Source organism: Oncorhynchus gorbuscha, linkage group LG05 (genome assembly GCF_021184085.1).
Source record: "Oncorhynchus gorbuscha isolate QuinsamMale2020 ecotype Even-year linkage group LG05, OgorEven_v1.0, whole genome shotgun sequence".
Taxonomy (NCBI): domain Eukaryota; kingdom Metazoa; phylum Chordata; class Actinopteri; order Salmoniformes; family Salmonidae; genus Oncorhynchus; species Oncorhynchus gorbuscha.
Window position 1 is genome coordinate 21,222,628 of NC_060177.1, and position 20,000 is coordinate 21,242,627.

At 47.1% G+C, this 20,000-nt stretch overlaps 1 protein-coding gene and 1 pseudogene across 1 annotated transcript in view; one reads left to right on the plus strand and one right to left on the minus strand.

The window, feature by feature from the left end:
• The window catches only part of LOC124034841, an 8,040-nt pseudogene extending 2,730 nt beyond the window's left edge, over positions 1–5,310 (plus strand).
• A 6,281-nt stretch (positions 5,311–11,591) lies between these two features.
• LOC124034842 (pistil-specific extensin-like protein) overlaps positions 11,592–20,000 on the minus strand; it is a 106,821-nt gene continuing 98,412 nt past the window's right edge. Inside the window, exons 3-4 of the mRNA XM_046348264.1 lie at positions 19,873–20,000; positions 11,592–11,748 (exon numbers count right to left, since the gene is read on the minus strand). The exon at positions 19,873–20,000 is cut by the window's right edge and continues 908 nt beyond it. Coding sequence (XP_046204220.1) covers positions 11,592–11,748; positions 19,873–20,000 — 285 coding nt within the window. The remainder of the gene's footprint in view (positions 11,749–19,872) is intronic.

Here is a 20,000-nt window from a genome sequence, read left to right on the forward strand (position 1 = left end):
GTTCCTGCCCCGTCGGATCCTCATCTATAATTCACCGTGCTGTGTCTATGTTTTGCCCTGTCGTGTCGTGTTTCCCTCAGATGCTGCGTGGTGAGCAGGTGTCTGAGTCTGCTAGGTTCAAGTGCCTTCCCGAGGCAACCTGCAGTTCTCGATCAAGTCTCCTGTCTGTTCTCGTCTTTACGAGTAGTATTATGCTTTTTGTTTTGTAAAGTTTCTTTCTGGATTAAAAACTCTGTTTTCGCCAAGTCGCTTTTGGGTCCTCATTCACCTGCATAACAGAAGGATCCGACCAAGGAATGGACCCAGCGACTACAGAGGCTCGTAACACTGCCGTCAAGATCCAAGGAGCCATGCTCGGCAGACACGAGCAGGAATTGTCTGCTGCTCGCCATGCCGTGGAGAACCTGGCCGCTCAGGTTTCCGACCTCTCTGGACAGTTCCAGAGTCTTCGTCTCGTGCCACCTGTTACTTCCTGGCCTGCCGAGCCTCCGGAACCTAGGGTTAATAACCCACCTTGCTACTCCGGGCAGCCCACGGAGTGCCGCTCCTTTCTCACCCAGTGTGATATTGTGTTCTCTCTCCAACCCAACACATACTCTAGTGAGAGAGCTCGGGTTGCTTACGTCATTTCACTCCTTACTGGCCGGGCCCGAGAGTGGGGCACAGCTATCTGGGAGGCAAGGGCTGATTGTTCTAACAATTACCAGAACTTTAAGGAGGAGATGATTCGGGTTTTTGACCGTTCAGTTTTTGGTGGGGAGGCTTCTAGGGCCCTGGCTTCCCTATGCCAAGGTGATCGATCCATAACGGATTACTCTATAGAGTTTCGTACTCTTGCTGCCTCTAGTGACTGGAACGAGCCGGCGCTGCTCGCTCGTTTTCTGGAGGGACTCACACAGTGGTCAAGGATGAGATTCTCTCTCGGGAGGTTCCTTCCAGTGTGGACTCTTTGATTGCTCTCGCCATCCGCATAGAACGACGGGTAGATCTTCGTCACCAGGCTCGTGGAAGAGAGCTCGCATCAACGGTGTTTCCCTGCTCCCGCATCGCAACCATCTCCCTCCTCTGACTCTGAGACTGAGCCCATGCAGCTGGGAGGGATTCGCATCTCGACTAAGGAGAGGGAACGGAGGATCACCAACCGCCTGTGCCTCTATTGCGGATTTGATGGACATTTTGTTAATTCATGTCCAGTAAGAGGCCAGAGCCCATCAGTAAGCGGAGGGCTACTGGTGAGCGCTACTACTCAGGTCTCTTCATCTAGATCCTGTACTACTATGTCGGTCCATCTACGCTGGACCGGTTCGGGTGCTACATGCAGTGCCTTGATTGACTCTGGGGCTGAGGGTTGTTTCATGGACGAAGCATGGGTTCGGAAACATAACATTCCTTTCAGACAGTTAGACAAGCCTACGCCCATGTTTGCCTTAGACGGTAGTCATCTTCCCAGTATCAGATTTGAGACACTACCTTTAACTCTCACAGTATCTGGTAACCACAGTGAGACTATTTCTTTTTTGATTTTTCGTTCACCTTTCACACCTGTTGTTTTGGGTCATCCCTGGCTAGTATGTCATAATCCTTCTATTAATTGGTCTTGTAATTCTATCCTATCCTGGAACGTATCTTGTCATGTGAAGTGCTTAATGTCTGCCATCCCTCCCATTTCTTCTGTCCCCACTTCTCAGGAGGAACCTGGCGATTTGACAGGAGTGCCGGAGGAATATCATGATCTGCGCACGGTCTTCAGTCGGTCCCGAGCCAACTCCCTTCCTCCTCACCGGTCGTATGATTGTAGTATTGATCTCCTTCCGGGGACCACTCCTCCTCGGGGTAGACTATACTCTCTGTCGGCTCCCGAACGTAAGGCTCTCGAGGATTATTTATCTGTGTCTCTTGACGCCGGTACCATAGTGCCTTCTTCCTCTCCGGCCGGGGCGGGGTTCTTTTTGTTAAGAAGAAGGACGGTACTCTGCGCCCCTGCGTGGATTATCGAGGGCTGAATGACATAACGGTTAAGAATCGTTATCCGCTTCCCCCTTATGTCATCAGCCTTCGAGATTCTGCAGGGAGCCAGGTGCTTTACTAAGTTGGACCTTCGTAACGCTTACCATCTCGTGCGCATCAGAGAGGGGGACGAGTGGAAAACGGCGTTTAACACTCCGTTAGGGCATTTTGAGTACCGGGTTCTGCCGTTTGGTCTCGCCAATGCGCCAGCTGTTTTTCAGGCATTAGTTAATGATGTTCTGAGAGACATGCTGAACATCTTTGTTTTTGTCTATCTTGACGATATCCTGATTTTTTCACCGTCACTCAAGATTCATGTTCAGCACGTTCGACGTGTTCTACAGCGCCTTTTAGAGAATTGTCTCTACGTAAAGGCTGAGAAGTGCTCTTTTCATGTCTCCTCCGTTACTTTTCTCGGTTCCGTTATTTCCGCTGAAGGCATTCAGATGGATTCCGCTAAGGTCCAAGCTGTCAGTGATTGGCCCGTTCCAAGGTCACGTGTCGAGTTGCAGCGCTTTTTAGGTTTCGCTAATTTCTATCGGCGTTTCATTCGTAATTTCGGTCAAGTTGCTGCCCCTCTCACAGCTCTTACTTCTGTCAAGACGTGTTTTAAGTGGTCCGGTTCCGCCCAGGGAGCTTTTGATCTTCTAAAAGAACGTTTTACGTCCGCTCCTATCCTCGTTACTCCTGACGTCACTAGACAATTCATTGTCGAGGTTGACGCTTCAGAGGTAGGCGTGGGAGCCATTCTATCCCAGCGCTTCCAGTCTGACGATAAGGTTCATCCTTGCGCTTATTTTTCTCATCGCCTGTCGCCATCTGAGCGCAACTATGATGTGGGTAACCGTGAACTGCTCGCCATCCGCTTAGCCCTAGGCGAATGGCGACAGTGGTTGGAGGGCGACCGTTCTTTTTGTCGTTTGGACAGACCATAAGAACCTTGAGTACATCCGTTCTGCCAAACGACTTAATGCCCGTCAAGCTCGTTGGGCGTTGTTTTTCGCTCGTTTCGAGTTTGTGATTTCTTACCGTCCGGGTAGCAAGAACACCAAGCCTGATGCCTTATCCCGTCTGTTTAGTTCTTCTGTGGCTTCTACTGATCCCGAGGGGATTCTTCCTTATGGGCGTGTTGTCGGGTTGACAGTCTGGGGAATTGAAGGACAGGTTAAGCAAGCACTCACGCACACTGCGTCGCCGCGCGCTTGTCCTAGTAACCTCCTTTTCGTTCCTGTTTCCACTCGTCTGGCTGTTCTTCAGTGGGCTCACTCTGCCAAGTTAGTTGGTCATCCCGGTGTTCGAGGCACTCTTGCGTCTATTCGCCAGCGCTTTTGTTGGCCGACTCAGGAGCGTGACACGCGCCGTTTCGTGGCTGCTTGTTCGGATTGCGCGCAGACTAAGTCGGGTAACTCTCCTCCTGCCGGTCGTCTCAGACCGCTCCCATTCCTTCTCGACCATGGTCTCACATCGCCCCTAGACTTCATTACCGGTCTGCCTGTGTCTGCGGGGAAGACTGTGATTCTTACGGTTGTCGATAGGTTCTCTAAGGCGGCACATTTCATTCCCCTCGCTAAACTTCCTTCCGCTAAGGAGACGGCACAAATCATTATCGAGAATGTGTTCAGAATTCACGGCCTCCCGTTAGACGCCGTTTCAGACAGAGGTCCGCAATTCACGTCACAGTTTTGGAGGGAGTTCTGTCGTTTGATTGGTGCGTCCGTCAGTCTCTCTTCCGGGTTTCATCCCCAGTCTAACGGTCAAGCAAGAGAGGGCCAATCAGACGATTGGTCGCATACTACGCAGCCTTTCTTTCAGAAACCCTGCGTCTTGGGCAGAACAGCTCCCCTGGGCAGAATACGCTCACAACTCGCTTCCTTCGTCTGCTACCGGGTTATCTCCGTTTCAGAGTAGTCTGGGTTACCAGCCTCCTCTGTTCTCATCCCAGCTTGCCGAGTCCAGCGTTCCCTCCGCTCAAGCGTTTGTCCAACGTTGTGAGCGCACCTGGAGGAGGGTGAGGTCTGCACTTTGCCGCTACAGGGCACAGACTGTGAGAGCCGCCAATAAACGCAGGATTAAGAGTCCAAGGTATTGTTGCGGCCAGAGAGTGTGGCTTTCCACTCGCAACCTTCCTCTTACGACAGCTTCTCGTAAGTTGACTCCGCGGTTCATTGGTCCGTTCCGTGTCTCCCAGGTCGTCAATCCTGTCGCTGTGCGACTGCTTCTTCCGCGACATCTTCGTCGCGTCCATCCTGTCTTCCATGTCTTCTGTGTCAAGCCCTTTCTTCGCACCCCCGTTCGTCTTCCCCCCTCCCGTCCTTGTCGAGAGCGCACCTATTTACAAGGTACGTAAGATCATGGACATGCGTTCTCGGGGACGGGGTCACCAATACTTAGTGGATTGGGAGGGTTACGGTCCTGAGGAGAGGAGTTGGGTTCCGTCTCGGGACGTGCTGGACCGTTCGCTTATTGATGATTTCCTCCGTTGCCGCCAGGGTTCCTCCTCGAGTGCGCCAGGAGGCGCTCGGTGAGTGGGGGGGTACTGTCATGTTTTGTCATTTATTATCATGTCTTGTCCCCGTGCTTCCCCTTCTATTCGTTTCCCTCTGCTGGTCTTATTAGGTTCTTTCCCTCTTTCTATCCCTCTCTCTCCCCTCCCTCTCTCACTCTCTCGCTCTCTCTTCTCTCTATCGTTCCGTTCCTGCTCCCAGCTGTTCCTATTCCCCTAATCAATCATTTAGTCTTCCCACACCTGTTCCCGATCCTTTTCCCTGATTAGAGTCCCTATTTCTCTCCTTGTTTTCCGTTCCTGCCCCGTCGGATCCTCATCTATAATTCACCGTGCTGTGTCTATGTTTTGCCCTGTCGTGTCGTGTTTCCCTCAGATGCTGCGTGGTGAGCAGGTGTCTGAGTCTGCTAGGTTCAAGTGCCTTCCCGAGGCAACCTGCAGTTCTCGATCAAGTCTCCTGTCTGTTCTCGTCTTTACGAGTAGTATTATGCTTTTTGTTTTGTAAAGTTTCTTTCTGGATTAAAAACTCTGTTTTCGCCAAGTCGCTTTTGGGTCCTCATTCACCTGCATAACAGATATACCTCTCCCACCCCCACAACAACTCCCTTAAACCCCAGGGAGATGCCCAACCCGCCAAAAGAGTTGGGGTCTATCTGGACTGGCCGGCCGGCATTTTGTCCTTCTACAGAGTCTCATCTGACACAGTGCCACACCTGTATACATTCCAGACCACATTCAATGAGCCCTTCTACCCAGGGTTTATGCTTGACCTGGAGCCCTACTCCTATATGACCCTCTGAGCCCTACTCCTATATGACCCTCTGAGCCCTACTCCTATATGACCCTCTGAGCCCTACTCCTATATGACCCTCTGAGCCCTACTCCTATATGACCTTCTGAGCCCTACTCCTATATGACCCTCTGAGCCCTACTCCTATATGACCCTCTGAGCCCTACTCCTATATGACCCTCTGAGCCCTACTCCTATATGACCCTCTGGCCGGTATGGGCCCTGCATGACTATCCATTCCTTTTGAGAGACCGTCACTCTTTTATGTGACGAGTGTCACTTACTATTGTAGCAGAAAATAGTTGGGAAATAAGTAGCTCTAAGGATGATTTCTGTGAGACATCATTATCTGTAGCAAACAGAAACAACTTACTATTGTTAAATGATGACAACCATACGTACTTGTGTTGTTTTTACATGTATCTATACACTACAATTGACATAGTTCTTATGCAATAAAGTGACAGTGATAATATTGCAAAATATGAGATTGGACATTGTCAGGATTTGACACCGAGCACTGCCCTTCTCCGTTGTACAATTGATTAAAATGAGAGAATTTAAGGAACTGTAATCATACATTGGCTTTACTAATGTGTCTGAGATATCTGTTATACATACCACTGTTTTTTAAAGGGAATTTGGTCAAGTTGTACTTTGTTTGTATTCTTATTTGCTACGTTGCTTGATTTGTAAACTCTTAAAAGCAATTAAATACATTATGTTGAAATACATTACCATTTAAAACAATGCTATTTCTCATCCTTTCAAAATGGTCAGGTTAAAACCTTTTGTTTTAAAAAACTATTTGGATCACATTCTATTTGGTTCACAGGTATACAAGGCATCACATTGTACCAGGGCTACATGAAGTAATATGTCAGTTCAAGAGTATCCATGATGCTTCATCAAAAGACTGGACGCTTTGCTTATTATAAATCACCTTGGAAACACACATTGATACATAATCCATAACGGGCACATCATGTTCAGAATGATATTCAAGCATTCAGGAGCACCACCACAGTCGCCTGTTAGCATGCATTTTGCATTTATTTACCAATTAAAAATTGATTCGGTATGGATTTGGAGGTGCTATGTAAAGCTACAGCGCTCCTGTCAACAGACTTTGGTCCTGGGGGACAGCGTAATATTGAATGACTAAATACTATGATTTATGATAATGATAAGAGATGCAGTGTTCCTACCCTCAGACCCTTAACCCTACCTGCAGATTAGAAGAGCAACACTTTGTCAGTACTTTTATATCCTATGGAATCATGGGCTGGGCTTTCAAAACACTTCCCAGTTATGGGTATATCTACTGTACGTGTTATCTCAACTCTGTGTAGTTTCTTCAACATGAGTCATTTACAGGGATATTCCAGTGAAACTGATCATGTATCTTTGAGTCATAAGGAGGAATGCAGTTACTATGCTGTAATGTCTGTAAATATGTTTGTGGGTTGATGGTGATCAGTCTCATCAAGCCCTTTTAGTAGTTTATAAAGTTGAACTTACAGTACACACGGGACAAAAACATACACACACACACACACACACACACACACACACACACACACACACACACACACACACACACACACACACACACACACACACACACACACACACACACACACACACACACACACACACACACACACACACACACACACACACACACACACACACACACACACACACACTGTACATGCACACACACACACATGCTCACAGGCTGAGTCTCTGATCTCCTGGCTTTAGCATGCATACCGCTAGCAGACGCTACATGGCCCATGTTAAACAAGATTCAGTGCATGTGAGCGCTCTGCGAGTGGGAGAGAGGTGTTGGTTAAGACCCCGCTCATTTGAATTGACAGGTTGAAAGTCCCTCAGAGCGAGTGGAGATTTGGGCCATCACTGGATATGACAGAAGAGATTAGGGGAGTAATCCCACCTGGGAACTGGGGAATCATCTAGTGTTCAACCTGCTCTTATCAACTGATACTACCTAGCTTCACAGTCGGCGTAATGAATGAATCTCTTCATTTACAACCCGTTCGCTTTGAGTTTCTGTATTCAGCGCTCAGAAGGAGACTAAATGTATTTCTGTTTCATTCTAAGGCCCTGCTTTTATCCATTTAGATGTGGGTTTGTGAGCCTTTAGAATGAGTGCTAAATGTAATGTAGTTTAGTTTTACCATCAGCCTTACATCAGCTCAGCTAATTATTGGGGTTTTTCTGTGAATCCTCTTCTTCCTCTCACGGAGGCCAGAGAATAACTCTAGATCTCTGATTTAATGCATGTTGGTGAAATCATATACAGGCCTACCGTTTCCCATTGGAGCCTCTACTGTAGCTTGGCCATGAAAGCTACTCATAACACTATTGAATATCGATGTTAACCTAGCACATGACAAACACAATATAACATCCTTTGTTAATTAACAGCAGAAACCTCCTGGTGTAGTAATGTAGGTGCTGAACTGCTAGACATAAGATCTCAGATTAAAGTCCCACACAAACTGCCTCAGATTAGCTGTGATACTGTACCTGCAGCTCATAGTGAAACTGAAGGTTTACTGCCATAACTCTTATGTGTTCTTTATCCCACTGAAATACAACCAAGCCACTTTATTCCAGATCCCTGCCTCTTCTTCGACCAGAGATGCCTCTCTCTTATTGCCCCTTCCGAATACCAAGCTGTAATCACATGATGCGCACGGCTGGCCCTAACAGCATTCTTTTACAGGGCGATAAAATCCAATGACATCTCAAAGGTTCCCAATGCAGAGCAAAGGACAACTCCAGGGAACACCCGGGGCTCACAGTTATCCTCTGACATATAACTGGGAGAGAGTGTGCTTCTTGTCACGCCTGATGTAACTGTGTCTGTGGAGATAGATACATCGGATCTGATGAGGGTAGTTAGGGAAAGGAACTTTTCATTTTATCAATCTGCACTTACAGTGAGGATACCATTGTGTGGATGACATATGATCTCTATATGTCAGTTTATGATAACATACAGGCACTACAACATATGGTCTCCCCTTTGCCAACCTGACTGATATTTTATTTTAACGTTATTTAACTAGGCAAGTCAGTTAAGAACAAATTCTTATTTTCCAATGATGGCCTAAGAACAGTGGGTTAACTGCCTTGTTCAGGGGCAGAAGGACAATCTTTTACCTTGTCAGCTCAGGGATTCGATCTCGCAACCTTTCGGTTACTAGTCCAACGCTCGAACCACTAGGCTACCTGCCACCCCATATGAATCTGTGAGAGGTGATATAAGAGTAGTCTGATTATCTACAGTATATTTATACCTATACAGTTTGTTATGTTGCTATGTACAAATGACTTTAGAATTGGACTTTTCCTGTGTGATAACCTGTTTTTGTCAGTATGAACTGTGTCACAATAATCTGATGGATCCAGTCCATGGAGAGTTAATGTGTTACCTGTTTAGTGTCATGTCATGTGGTCGGTGGTGACATTGCCCTGGTACTCTCACAGAAGTAAACAGCTGTATTAATGTATACAGGAGCTAATAAATGACACAAGTCAAGATCACCATACTCAAAGGGGACAAGATCAAAGGTCAAGATCATACTCAAAAGGGTACACCAGGAGTGGTGGAAACCTCTGAGGAAGTGCCCGAAGTGAAGCCCCTGCTCGATGAATCTGTGTGTGGGGAAAAACAGATAGATGTGAGGGGGATGCTATCTGTCATAAGGGGAATGAGGACCATGCCACACAAAACCAACATTATGAAACTGAAGTAAGTCATCAGAGGGGCCACACTGAGATCTATTCCCTCCACACACATACTAGACACAAAGAAACATGTACATACATACATACATACATACATACATACATACATACATACATACATACATACATACATACATACATACATACATACATACATACATACATACATACATACATACATACATACATACATACATACATACATACATACATACATACATACATACATACATACATACATACATACATACATACATACATACATACATACACGCACACACATCACATGCACATACACACAAACACACACAGAGGGCAAGGTCATGCTCCTGATAGGAGAGCTTGGGATCTGTGGCACGGTGTTGACATGAGCAATATCCATCAGGCAGAGCTGAGGCCGCCCTGCTGTCAGTGTGTGATTGGATTAAAGCAGGCCGGGCGTATCTGCCGGCACCAGGAGGACCCCAAGAAGACCCCAGTTGCTTCCTGCTTTCTGGCCCTGGAGGCCCCTTAGTATCCCGCCCTACCTACGCCCTGCCCTGACAAACTCTCAGCTGGGCATGGGGTGGAAGGGAGCTGGAGTAACCTGAAGGACAAATAATTGGACTCTCATTGGGTCCATAACTATCGCTGCATTACGGAATATAATATATAAGTGCAATTCCTATTTACACACATTGGTTAAAATATAGACGCAGGATATGCACACACACACACACACACACACACACACACACACACACACACACACACACACACACACACACACACACACACACACACACACACACACACACACACACACACACACACACACACACACACACACACACACACACACACACACACACACACACACACAGCCGATATCCCAATATTCAAACAATTGTTTAGCTATTTCCCCTACTTTCCTAAGAGTAGAACATCCATATTACACAAAATGTTACAATCATATTAGATTAATAATATTCCAATTAGTCTGTAAGCAATATTGATCGTCTAAACAGAAATGAATGTTTTCCAGCTAAACTTAATGCCGATCTGAGAGGTATTGGTTGCTGTGAGATGCTGTAGAATGAATGGTTGGAGAGCTAGCAGGCTTTTGCATTGTAATAACCATATTCAGTAAAATCAATAGCCCCGGAGAGGAGGCAATAATGCAGGCTAACTGCAGGAAATGAAATCCCACTGAGGGAGGGGGGCCAGGTGGGGGAAGTAAAGGGATTTGTACTGAAGTGATGTCATTTCATTACGGAGAGAGCGAGTGAGAGTTGGCCCTGTAACATTTCATTTTAGACCAGGTTCTACAGCACAGCATTAGTATTATGCTTTTTACTACCAATGCACATTAGGACACTTCAAATAGAATGATCCATTTATATATAATTACCATATTTATTCTGCCCCTCGCAAAAGAGTCCCCTCCTTAAGCTTAGCAGATAGAGAAACCCGGTACAGCTACTGTAGTGTTGAAGGATAATCTATTGCCGCCACTTCGTAGATACATTAATTGTGACTGAAATGACTCAAACTGAAATATAGAAAGAAAATAACAATTAGGACTTATTGTATGCTAGCTAGGCTTAATTCTCACATGTTCATAAACACAGAAATAAGCAGCATTATGCATTAAATCAGATGTAAATAATTCCCCAAAAACATGACACGGTCAAATGCACTGAACAGGTATCCATGGGGCTATTAGATTCAGAAATCTCTTTAAAACGATCATCTGTACAAAATATCATCATGAAGTCAGTTAAAAACAAATTCTTATTTACAAATCATGAATTCAATGTCAAATGTGTTATGATTAATTTGACTTACAGACAATGCTTTTACAAAATGATAGCAAGTAATATGGAGTTTGACAACATCTGAAGCTCCACCGTGTGACTTTCACCATTTTGGAACGTAAACTATTCCTCCTCTACAGGGTTAAGCATGTTAAACGAACAACACACATCGACACAGGACAGTGGCCCCATGCCGTCAACAATGGAATTACATGATCGCCTAAGGGAACTCAATCCCAACTACATTGGCTAGAACAATATTGTTTATTTTACTCAGATCATTGAGGAAAGCATGTGAACTGTTATTAACATGTAAGTACTTTAAATTGAATCCACTTCAGACAAATGTACATGTTGAACATGTTTGTAAAATACATAAGCATGAGACTTATTTTGTGATACAGCTGGTTTGGGGGAAAACATTGAGACACACACTGCTGTTTCTGACCACAGACCACGTAGAGGCTTGAATGTAAGAGGCTCTCTGAATATAAAGGAACAATGAAGGACCAGGAGTAATGTGGGTCTGCCCCTGCCCTGAACAAGTAGCCCTCTCACTCCACATCGCAAAGTCAACCTGACATGGTTCCCCCTTCTCACCCCCACACTTCTCCTTTCTCCCCCTCACCTCCACCACTCCAGATCTTAATTAAAGCTCTCTCCCCCCCACTCTCCCTCCCCCCCCCGACCCCCGTGCAGCAGGATTATGGGATTACAGCAGCGAGGTCCGCTCCTGTGAAAGCCCACCGCGGTGACCAGCGTGGGCCGGCAGCCCCGTGGCACTCCGGAATTCTTCAGCGGGACTAAGGGAGCCCGGTCTTTGTGAGCCGAACAGCGGGATGCTCCCGGCAGTCGCCCATGTTTCCATCCTTTGGAGAGAGAGTGCTTGTATAAAATGAGTAGCCACGTATTCATTGCATCGGAATTCCATTAAGTCGGAATGCCCAAATTACCCCGAAGAAGTGCGTGGGGTGTGGAGCTGTTGTTCACCCCCTTTAGTGTGGCAGAATTAATAAGACTATTATCCAACAATTACCGCTATGCGCAGAACCCAGGATTCATTTCAGTGGAAATCCGATGCCACTAATTAAAACTGTTGCCATCGCTCCGGCCTGAGAGTGATTGTCTCAGAAGATACATTCCTCACCAAATTACAAAGGCAATTTTATGGGTTGGAAAACTGAGAGCAATTATTTTAACGAGCATAAAGCATTTTCTATCGAGCAGTAGTCCAGGTTGATCTAATATTAGCATCCGTAGCATAAGCAGCAAAATAAAGAGTGCAGCCAACAGCAGCAGGAGCAGACAGTCAGGGGAGAGAATGAGCCTCCTTCCACAGAGGGCTGTAAACTAGGGGAAGAGACGGCCCCCTGCTGCTTCTCTCTGTGTGGCCACAGACGTCTGGCGATGGCCCATACAGCAGCCATCTTTACGGGGCACAGATTCATGCACACACAAACACACACAAACAGATGTGTATGCACACCCACACATATACACTAAGAGGTATGCACACCCACACATATACACTAAGAGGTATGGACACCCACACATATGCACTAAGAGGTATGCACACCCACACATATACACTAAGAGGTATGCACACCCACACATATACACTAAGATGTATGCACACCCGCACACACACAGACATACAGCCTTAGATTTGGCCTGGTATTGATAGGCCTAAGGTTGACTGTCTCTGAACACCTGTATGTTTCCATGTTTTGTGGTTAACCATACCTTAATCTTCACTGCTTCTCTAATGGTAGCTAGGAATTACACATACTGGGTAACTGGTTTCTACTGACAAGAACAAAATCACTAATAACTAATAACTGTCATTTAATGATTGGTTCATGTTTTTAACTTGTTTGGCCCTGCACTGGTTAATGACTATTTGGTTGGTGTATTAATATTAGGTTGGGAAGACAAGGACAAAATCAGGTGTGTTGTAAAGCGCTGCTGTAAATTGCAGTTTAGACTGTGGAATGTTTAAGCAAACACAGAATTTAGCTGACATTTTTAGCTTAGAGGTGATATGTAAAACATAGGTATAGCAACCCTTTCAGTGTGTGTGTGTGTGTGTGTGTGTGTGTGTATGTCTATGCATGTTTGTGTGTGTGTGTGCCCTCTCTATGTGTGTATAATTACTGTGGCATTAACAACCAGTATCTATAATTCACTGTTGCAGTTAAATGTGTTCTGACACTGGGGATCTCCCCAAACTTATCATTACTAATGTGCAAATTATACACATACCTCTGACATGCTCCCCAATTAGTCACTTTGTACTGTTAATTAAGGGGCATTAATCTGGTGAGTGTGTCTCTAGGAACGCGGGCTGAGACTGGCAGCACCACAGGATCAAATGAAATGAGAGAGAGGCAGGGGGGCCAAATCATGGCACGCTGGTATGTGCTCATTTTGCCTGGTCCTGGCACGGGCCATGCCTCACTGCACACAGAGAAAAGAGCCTGGATGAACATACACAGTAGACTGTTGTATTGTGAATGATAATAGGGGTAATGTGTTATGTTACCTGTTATGGGTTGTGTTGGCATATAGTATGCTGTACCATAATGCAGACACTACAGTGAGGGAATTTAGCATTTGCATATAAATTAGCATTTTTCCCCAACCAATTGAGCAGGTAAATGGAATTTAGAATAATTTGAATCCCTGCTACTGTACAGTTGAAGTCGGAAGTTTACATACGCCTTAGCCAAATACATTTAAAATCCGTTTTTCACAATTCCTGACATTTCATATTACTAAAAATTGTCTTAGGTCAGTTAGGATCACCACTTCATTTTAAGAATGTGAAATGTCAGAATAATAGCAGAGAGAATGATTTATTTCAGCTTTTATTTCTTTCATCACATTTCCAGTGGTTCAGAAGTGTACTTACACTCGATTAGTATTTGGTAGCATTGCCTTTACATTTTTTAACTTGGGTCAAATGTTTTTGGTAGCCCTCCACAAGCTTCCCACAATAAGTTGGGTGAATTTTGGCCCATTCCTCCTGACAGAACTGGTGTAACTGAGTCAGGTTTGTAGGCCTCCTTGCTCGCACACGCTTTTTCAATTCTGCCCACAAATTGTCTATGGGATTGAGGTCAGGGCATTTGCGACCAAGTTTTAACTTCCTGACTGATGTCTTGAGATGTTACTTCAATGTATCCACATATTTTCCAAGCTCATGATGCCATCTGTTTTGTGAAGTGTACCAGTCCCTCCTGCAGCAAAGCACCTCCACCGCATGGCACCCCTGTGCTTCAAGGTTGGGATGGTATTCTTCGGCTTGCAAGCCTCCCCCATTTTCCTGCAAACATAATGATGGTCATTATGACCAGAGGACATTTCTCCAAAAAGTATGATCTTTGTCCCCATGTGCTGTTGCAAACCGTAGTCTGCCTTTTTTATGGCGGTTTTGGAGCAGTGGTTTCTACCTTCCTGAGCGGCCTTTCAGGTTATGTCGATATAGGACTCATTTTACTGTAGATATAGATACTTTGTACCTGTTTCCTCCAGCTGTAACGTAGTTCGTCTGTTGTTTGAAGAGAGTCAGACCGAAATGCAGCGTGTAGGTTACTCATGCAGTACATGAAATAACTGAAGAAGAAAACAACAAACGAGTGAAACTAATTACAGCCTATCTGGTGACTAACACAGAGACAGGTACAATCACCCACAAAATACAATGCGCACTCAGGCTACCTAAATACGGTTCCCAATCCGAGACAACGAGAATCAGCTGACTCCAATTAGGAATCGCCTCAGGCAGCCAAGCCTAACTAGACACACCCCTAATAATACACACTCCCAATTAATACAAACCCCAATACGAAATACAACATATAAACCAATGTCACACCCTGGCCTACCCAAACATATAACAAAAACACAGGATACAATGACCAAGGTGTGACAGAACCCCCCCCTAAGGTGCGGACTCCGGGACGCACCTCAAGAGCATAGGGAGGGTCCGGGTGGGCGTCTGTCCATGGTGGCGGTTCTGGCTCGGGACGTGGACCCCACTCTATAAATGTCCTAGTTCCTCCCCTTCGCGTCCTAGTATAATCCACCTTCTCCGCCGACCATGGCCTAATAGTCCTCACCCTGATCCCCACATAACTGAGGGGCAGCTCGGGACCGAGGGGCAGCTCAGGACTGAGGGGCAGCTCGGGACAGAGGGGCAGCTCGGGACAGAGGGGCAGCTCGGGACAGAGGGGCAGCTCGGGACAGAGGGGCAACTCAGGACAGAGGGGCATCTCAGGATAGAGGGGCATCTCAGGACAGCAGGGCAGCTCAGGACAGAGGGGCATCTCAGGACAGAGGGGCAGCCCGGGACAGAGGGGCTTCTCAGGACAGCAGGGCAGCTCAGGACAGAGGGGCAGCCCGGGACAGAGGGCAGCCCGGGACAGAGGGGAAGCCTGGGACAGAGGAGCAGCCCGGGACCGAAGCAGCCCGGTACTGAGGGGAAGCCTGGTACTGAGAAGCAGCCCAGTACAGAGAGGAAGCCTAGTACTGAGAGGAAGCTCAGTACTGAGAGGAAGCTCAGGCAGGTAGTAGGCTCCGGTAAATCCTGGCTGGCTGGTGGAACTGGATGATTCAGGTTGTCTGGGCGATCTAGAAGATCTTGGCAGACTGGCACTTCTGGCGGATCCTGGCAGACTGGCACTTCTGGTGGATCCTGGCAGACTGGTGACGCTGGGCCGACTGGCGGCGCTGGGCAGACAGGAGACTCCGGCAGCGCAGGAGAGGAGAAAGGCTCTGGCTGCGCTGAACAGGCGGGAGACTCCAACAGCGCAGGAGAGGAGAAAAGCTCTGGCTGCGCTAAACAGGCGAGGCGCACTAGACGCGCTGGGCCGACTGGGAGCACTGGTGGCGCTGGACAGACAGGAGACTCCGGCAGCGCAGGAGAGGAGAAAGGCTCTGGCTGCGCTAAACAGGCTGGAGACTCCGATAGCGCAGGAGGGGAGAAAAGCACTGGCTGTGATGAACAGGCGAGGCGCACTGGAGGCCTGGTGCGTGGTGCTGGAACTGGTGGTACTGGAGCGAGGACACGCACAGGAAGCCTGGTGCGGGGAGCTGCTACCGGAGGACTGGTGTGTAGAGGTGGCTCTGGATAGACCGGACCGTGCAGGCGCACTGGAGCTCTTGAGCACCGAGCCTGCCCAAGCTTACCTGGCTCGATGCCCACTCTAGCCCGGCCAATAGGAAGGGCTGGTATGTGTCGCAGCTGGCTCTGCACCCGCACTGGAAACACCGTGCGCTCCATAGCATAACACGGTGCCTGCCCGGTCTCTCTAGCCCAATGGTGAGCACAGGGAGTATGCGCAGGTCTCCTACCTGGCATAACTATTCTCCCTTTTAACCCCCCCCAATAATTTTTTTGGGGTGACTTTCCGGTTTCCAACCGCGTCGCAGTGCTGCCTCCTCATACTTGCGCCTCTCCGCTTTAGCTGCTTCTATTTCCTCCTTGGGAAGGCGATATTCTCCCGGCTGCGCCCAGGGTCCTTTACCATCTAATATCATCTCCCAAGACCAGAAGTCCTCATATTGCTGCCCCTCACAATTAACAGGGAGAGTAGGCTCAGGTCTGACTCCTGACTCTGCCACTCTCACTCTGCGCTTTCCCCCGTTACCTACGGTTTTCGCTCTGTAAAGCCGTGCTTTCCTTTTCGATTCCATACGTGTATAGCCCTCTTCGCATTGCTGTAGGAATCCCAGGCGGGCTTCTGCACTCGCTCTGGGTCGGCCGCCCACCTGTCGATTTCTTCCCACGTAGTATACTCCTTGCTTCTGTTGTCCATAACGTCCACCTTCAGATCCTGCCAGTTCCCACGCTGCTCGGTCTGTGAATGGTGGTGGGTGATTCTGTAACGTAGTTCGTCTGTTGTTTGAAGAGAGTCAGACCGAAATGCAGCGTGTAGGTTACTCATGACTTTTAATGAAGATAATGCAGTACATGAAATAACTGAAGAAGAAAACAACAAACGAGTGAAACTAATTACAGCCTATCTGGTGACTAACACAGAGACAGGTACAATCACCCACGAAATACAACGCGCACTCAGGCTACCTAAATCCGGTTCCCAATCCGAGACAACGAGAATCAGCTGACTCCAATTAGGAATCGCCTCAGGCAGCCAAGCCTAACTAGACACACCCCTAATAATACACACTCCCAATTAATACAAACCCCAATACGAAATACAACATATAAACCCATGTCACACCCTGGCCTACCCAAACATACAACAAAAACACAAGATACAATGACCAAGGCGTGACACCAGCATCTTCACAAGGTCCTTTGCTGTTGCTCTGGGATTGATTTGCACTTTTCACACCAAAGAACGTTCATCTCCAGGAGACAGAACATGTATTCTACCTGACAGCTGCGTGGTCCTATGGTGTTTATACGTGTGTACTATTGTTTGTACAGATGAACGTCGTACCTTCAGGCATTTGAAAATTGCTCCCAAGGATGAACCAGACTGGTGGAGGTCTACAATTATTTTCTGAGGTCTTGGCTGATATCTTTTGATTTTCCCGTGATGTCAAGCGAAGAGGCACTGAGTTTGAAGGTAGGCCTTGAAATACATCCACAGGTACACCTCCAATTGACTCAAATTATGTCAATGAGCCTATGAGAAGCTTCTAAAGCCATGACATCATTTTCTGGAAATTTCCAAGCTGTTTAAAGGCACAGTCAACTTAGTGAATGTAAACTTCTGACCCACTGGAATTGTGATACAGTGAATTATAAGTGAAATAATCTGTCTGTAAACAATTGTTGGAAAAATTACTTGTGTCATGCACATAGTAGATGTCCTAACCGAATTGACAAAACTATAGTTTGTTAACAAGAAATTTGTGGAGTGGTTGAAAAACGAGTTTTAATGACTCCAACCTAAGTGTACATAAACTTCCGACTTCAGCTATATGTTGAAAAATATCATAGCATCTATATGTTCAGCTCACCATTCATGACCATAAACATATTCCACATTTCACTAACTCTGTTCTTGTATGACCTGTGGTCTCTGTCCACCACACAGATAAACTGTATCTTACCACACAAAGCACATACTGTACAGCACACAGTAAGCAATCCTTCCACAGAAGACTATTGAAGCAGATCTCCCAATCAGCCCTCCCACCCCATCCAACAGTGTCCCTTCATCTCCCATTATATTTCTAATTAGTACAGACCCGCTTATCCAACAGTCACTGTGGTCGGAGGTACGCTGCCAATTTTAGGACAGCCTCAAGCCTCCATGAGGATGGAGCATCACATGGCCTTACACAGCCAACTGTTTTTCAGTCACTGTTCTCTGTGGATGGTACTGTGGAAGGTGCTGTGGAAGGTGTTGTGGATGAAGAGTGATCCAGGTAACTCTAGCAGATGCAACAGCATATATTCTAGATGAGTGACACTCTTCTTATTGGAGCTACTCATTATGGCATAAGTGCTATAATGCATGATGGTTATACCTGTGGGATGGATGTTCTGCTTAGTAAGCAGAGGGGCCCTGGGTATGGGTGATATTTTTAGTCTATTCATCTAATTCTACATTCAATGTTTCCTAATTCAGATAAATGTTACATTCCCTGAATCTCAATACACAAAAGTTGCATATCCACTAAACCTCTTTTTTTGATTTGTTGTGTTGCCCTGGGGTGGTGGAGAGAACAGAAATCCATGTAGTGTAATATGTATGGAAAATAAATATGTAACGAGCTGTTTATCTGACTCTGTCCTCAGTCTCCTGCACATCTGGACCCTAAATTACAATGGCTGAAAACAAGGGAAAATTTACTGCCGTCCTGACAGGGTTTCAGACTGGGCACTGAGCCCAGTCCCCCAGTCCCGCACAGCCCTGGAGCCCTAACACATGGGGGACATTATTTGTAAAGTAGCTGTGGAGGCACCAGGGAATGATTTGAGAAGCGAACACGTGTACTGGAAAACATGCGGCCCAAGTGTGTTTACCCGTTCTTATCACATCCACCCATCTGCAATAAGTGGTGAGGAAAGAGCGGGTCATGTCGAGTTTGGAGATACAGAGAGATTACCGAGCCACTCAAACCCCAAACTCTCTGTCCTGCACCCGCCGATGTCTCGCTCCTCAGAGATGGAGTATCTTTGGAGTTGTACGGCACTTGAGTGAAATTTTCACACACACACATCGTTATCTTTCCTGGCGTTAGCTGGCCCACCACAGATATTCATAGTAACTACAGCAGTAGATAAAGTACACTCACACACATCACCATGCCAGAGAGGAGATTAGAGGAATGAGTAGTAGTGGTAGAGGCTGTAAGGGGGAGTGGCGATAACTTTGATGAATGTTGTGCTCATCATAAAGAGAGAATGGGTTGGTCCTTTGTAGTTCAGTTGGTAGAGCATGACACTTGTAACACCAGGTAAGTGGCTTCGATTGCCGGAACCAACTATACATAAAATGTATGTGTAACCTGCTCTGTACCGGTACCTTTCTGCGTTGTGTTCTGGTAAGGTGGAGTTGGAAGACAAGGCTCTGGACACAATTCTGCCAGTTGTCTCTCTTTTAATGGCTGCATGGAATGGATACAAATTCAAGGCAAAAGTTAATGCTGCCGTCTGGACTCCCATACAAGTAAGGACCGAGGGGTAGCTCAGGACTGAGGGGTATCTAAGGACCGAGAGGTAGCTCAGGCTGGTTGACGGCTCTGGCAGCTTCTGGCTGACTGACGGCTCTGGCAGCTCCTTGCAGACTGGCGGCTCTGGCGGCTCCTTACAGACTGGCGGCTCTGGCGGCTCCTGGCTAACTGGCGGCTCCTGGCTGACTGGCGGCTCTGGCGGCTCCTGGCTGACTGGCGGCTCTGGCGACTCCTGGCAGACTGGCGGCTCTGGCGGCTCCTTGCAGACTGGCGGCTCTGGCGGCTCCTTGCAGACTGGCGGCTCTGGCGGCTCCTTGCAGACTGGGTCCTCTAGCAGCTCCTTGCAGACTGGCGGCTCTGGACAGGCGGGAGACTCTAGCAGCTCTGGAAAGGCGGGAGACTCTAGCAGCTCTGGACAGATGGGAGAATCTGGAGGTGCTGGAGAGGAGGAAGGCTCTAGCAGTGC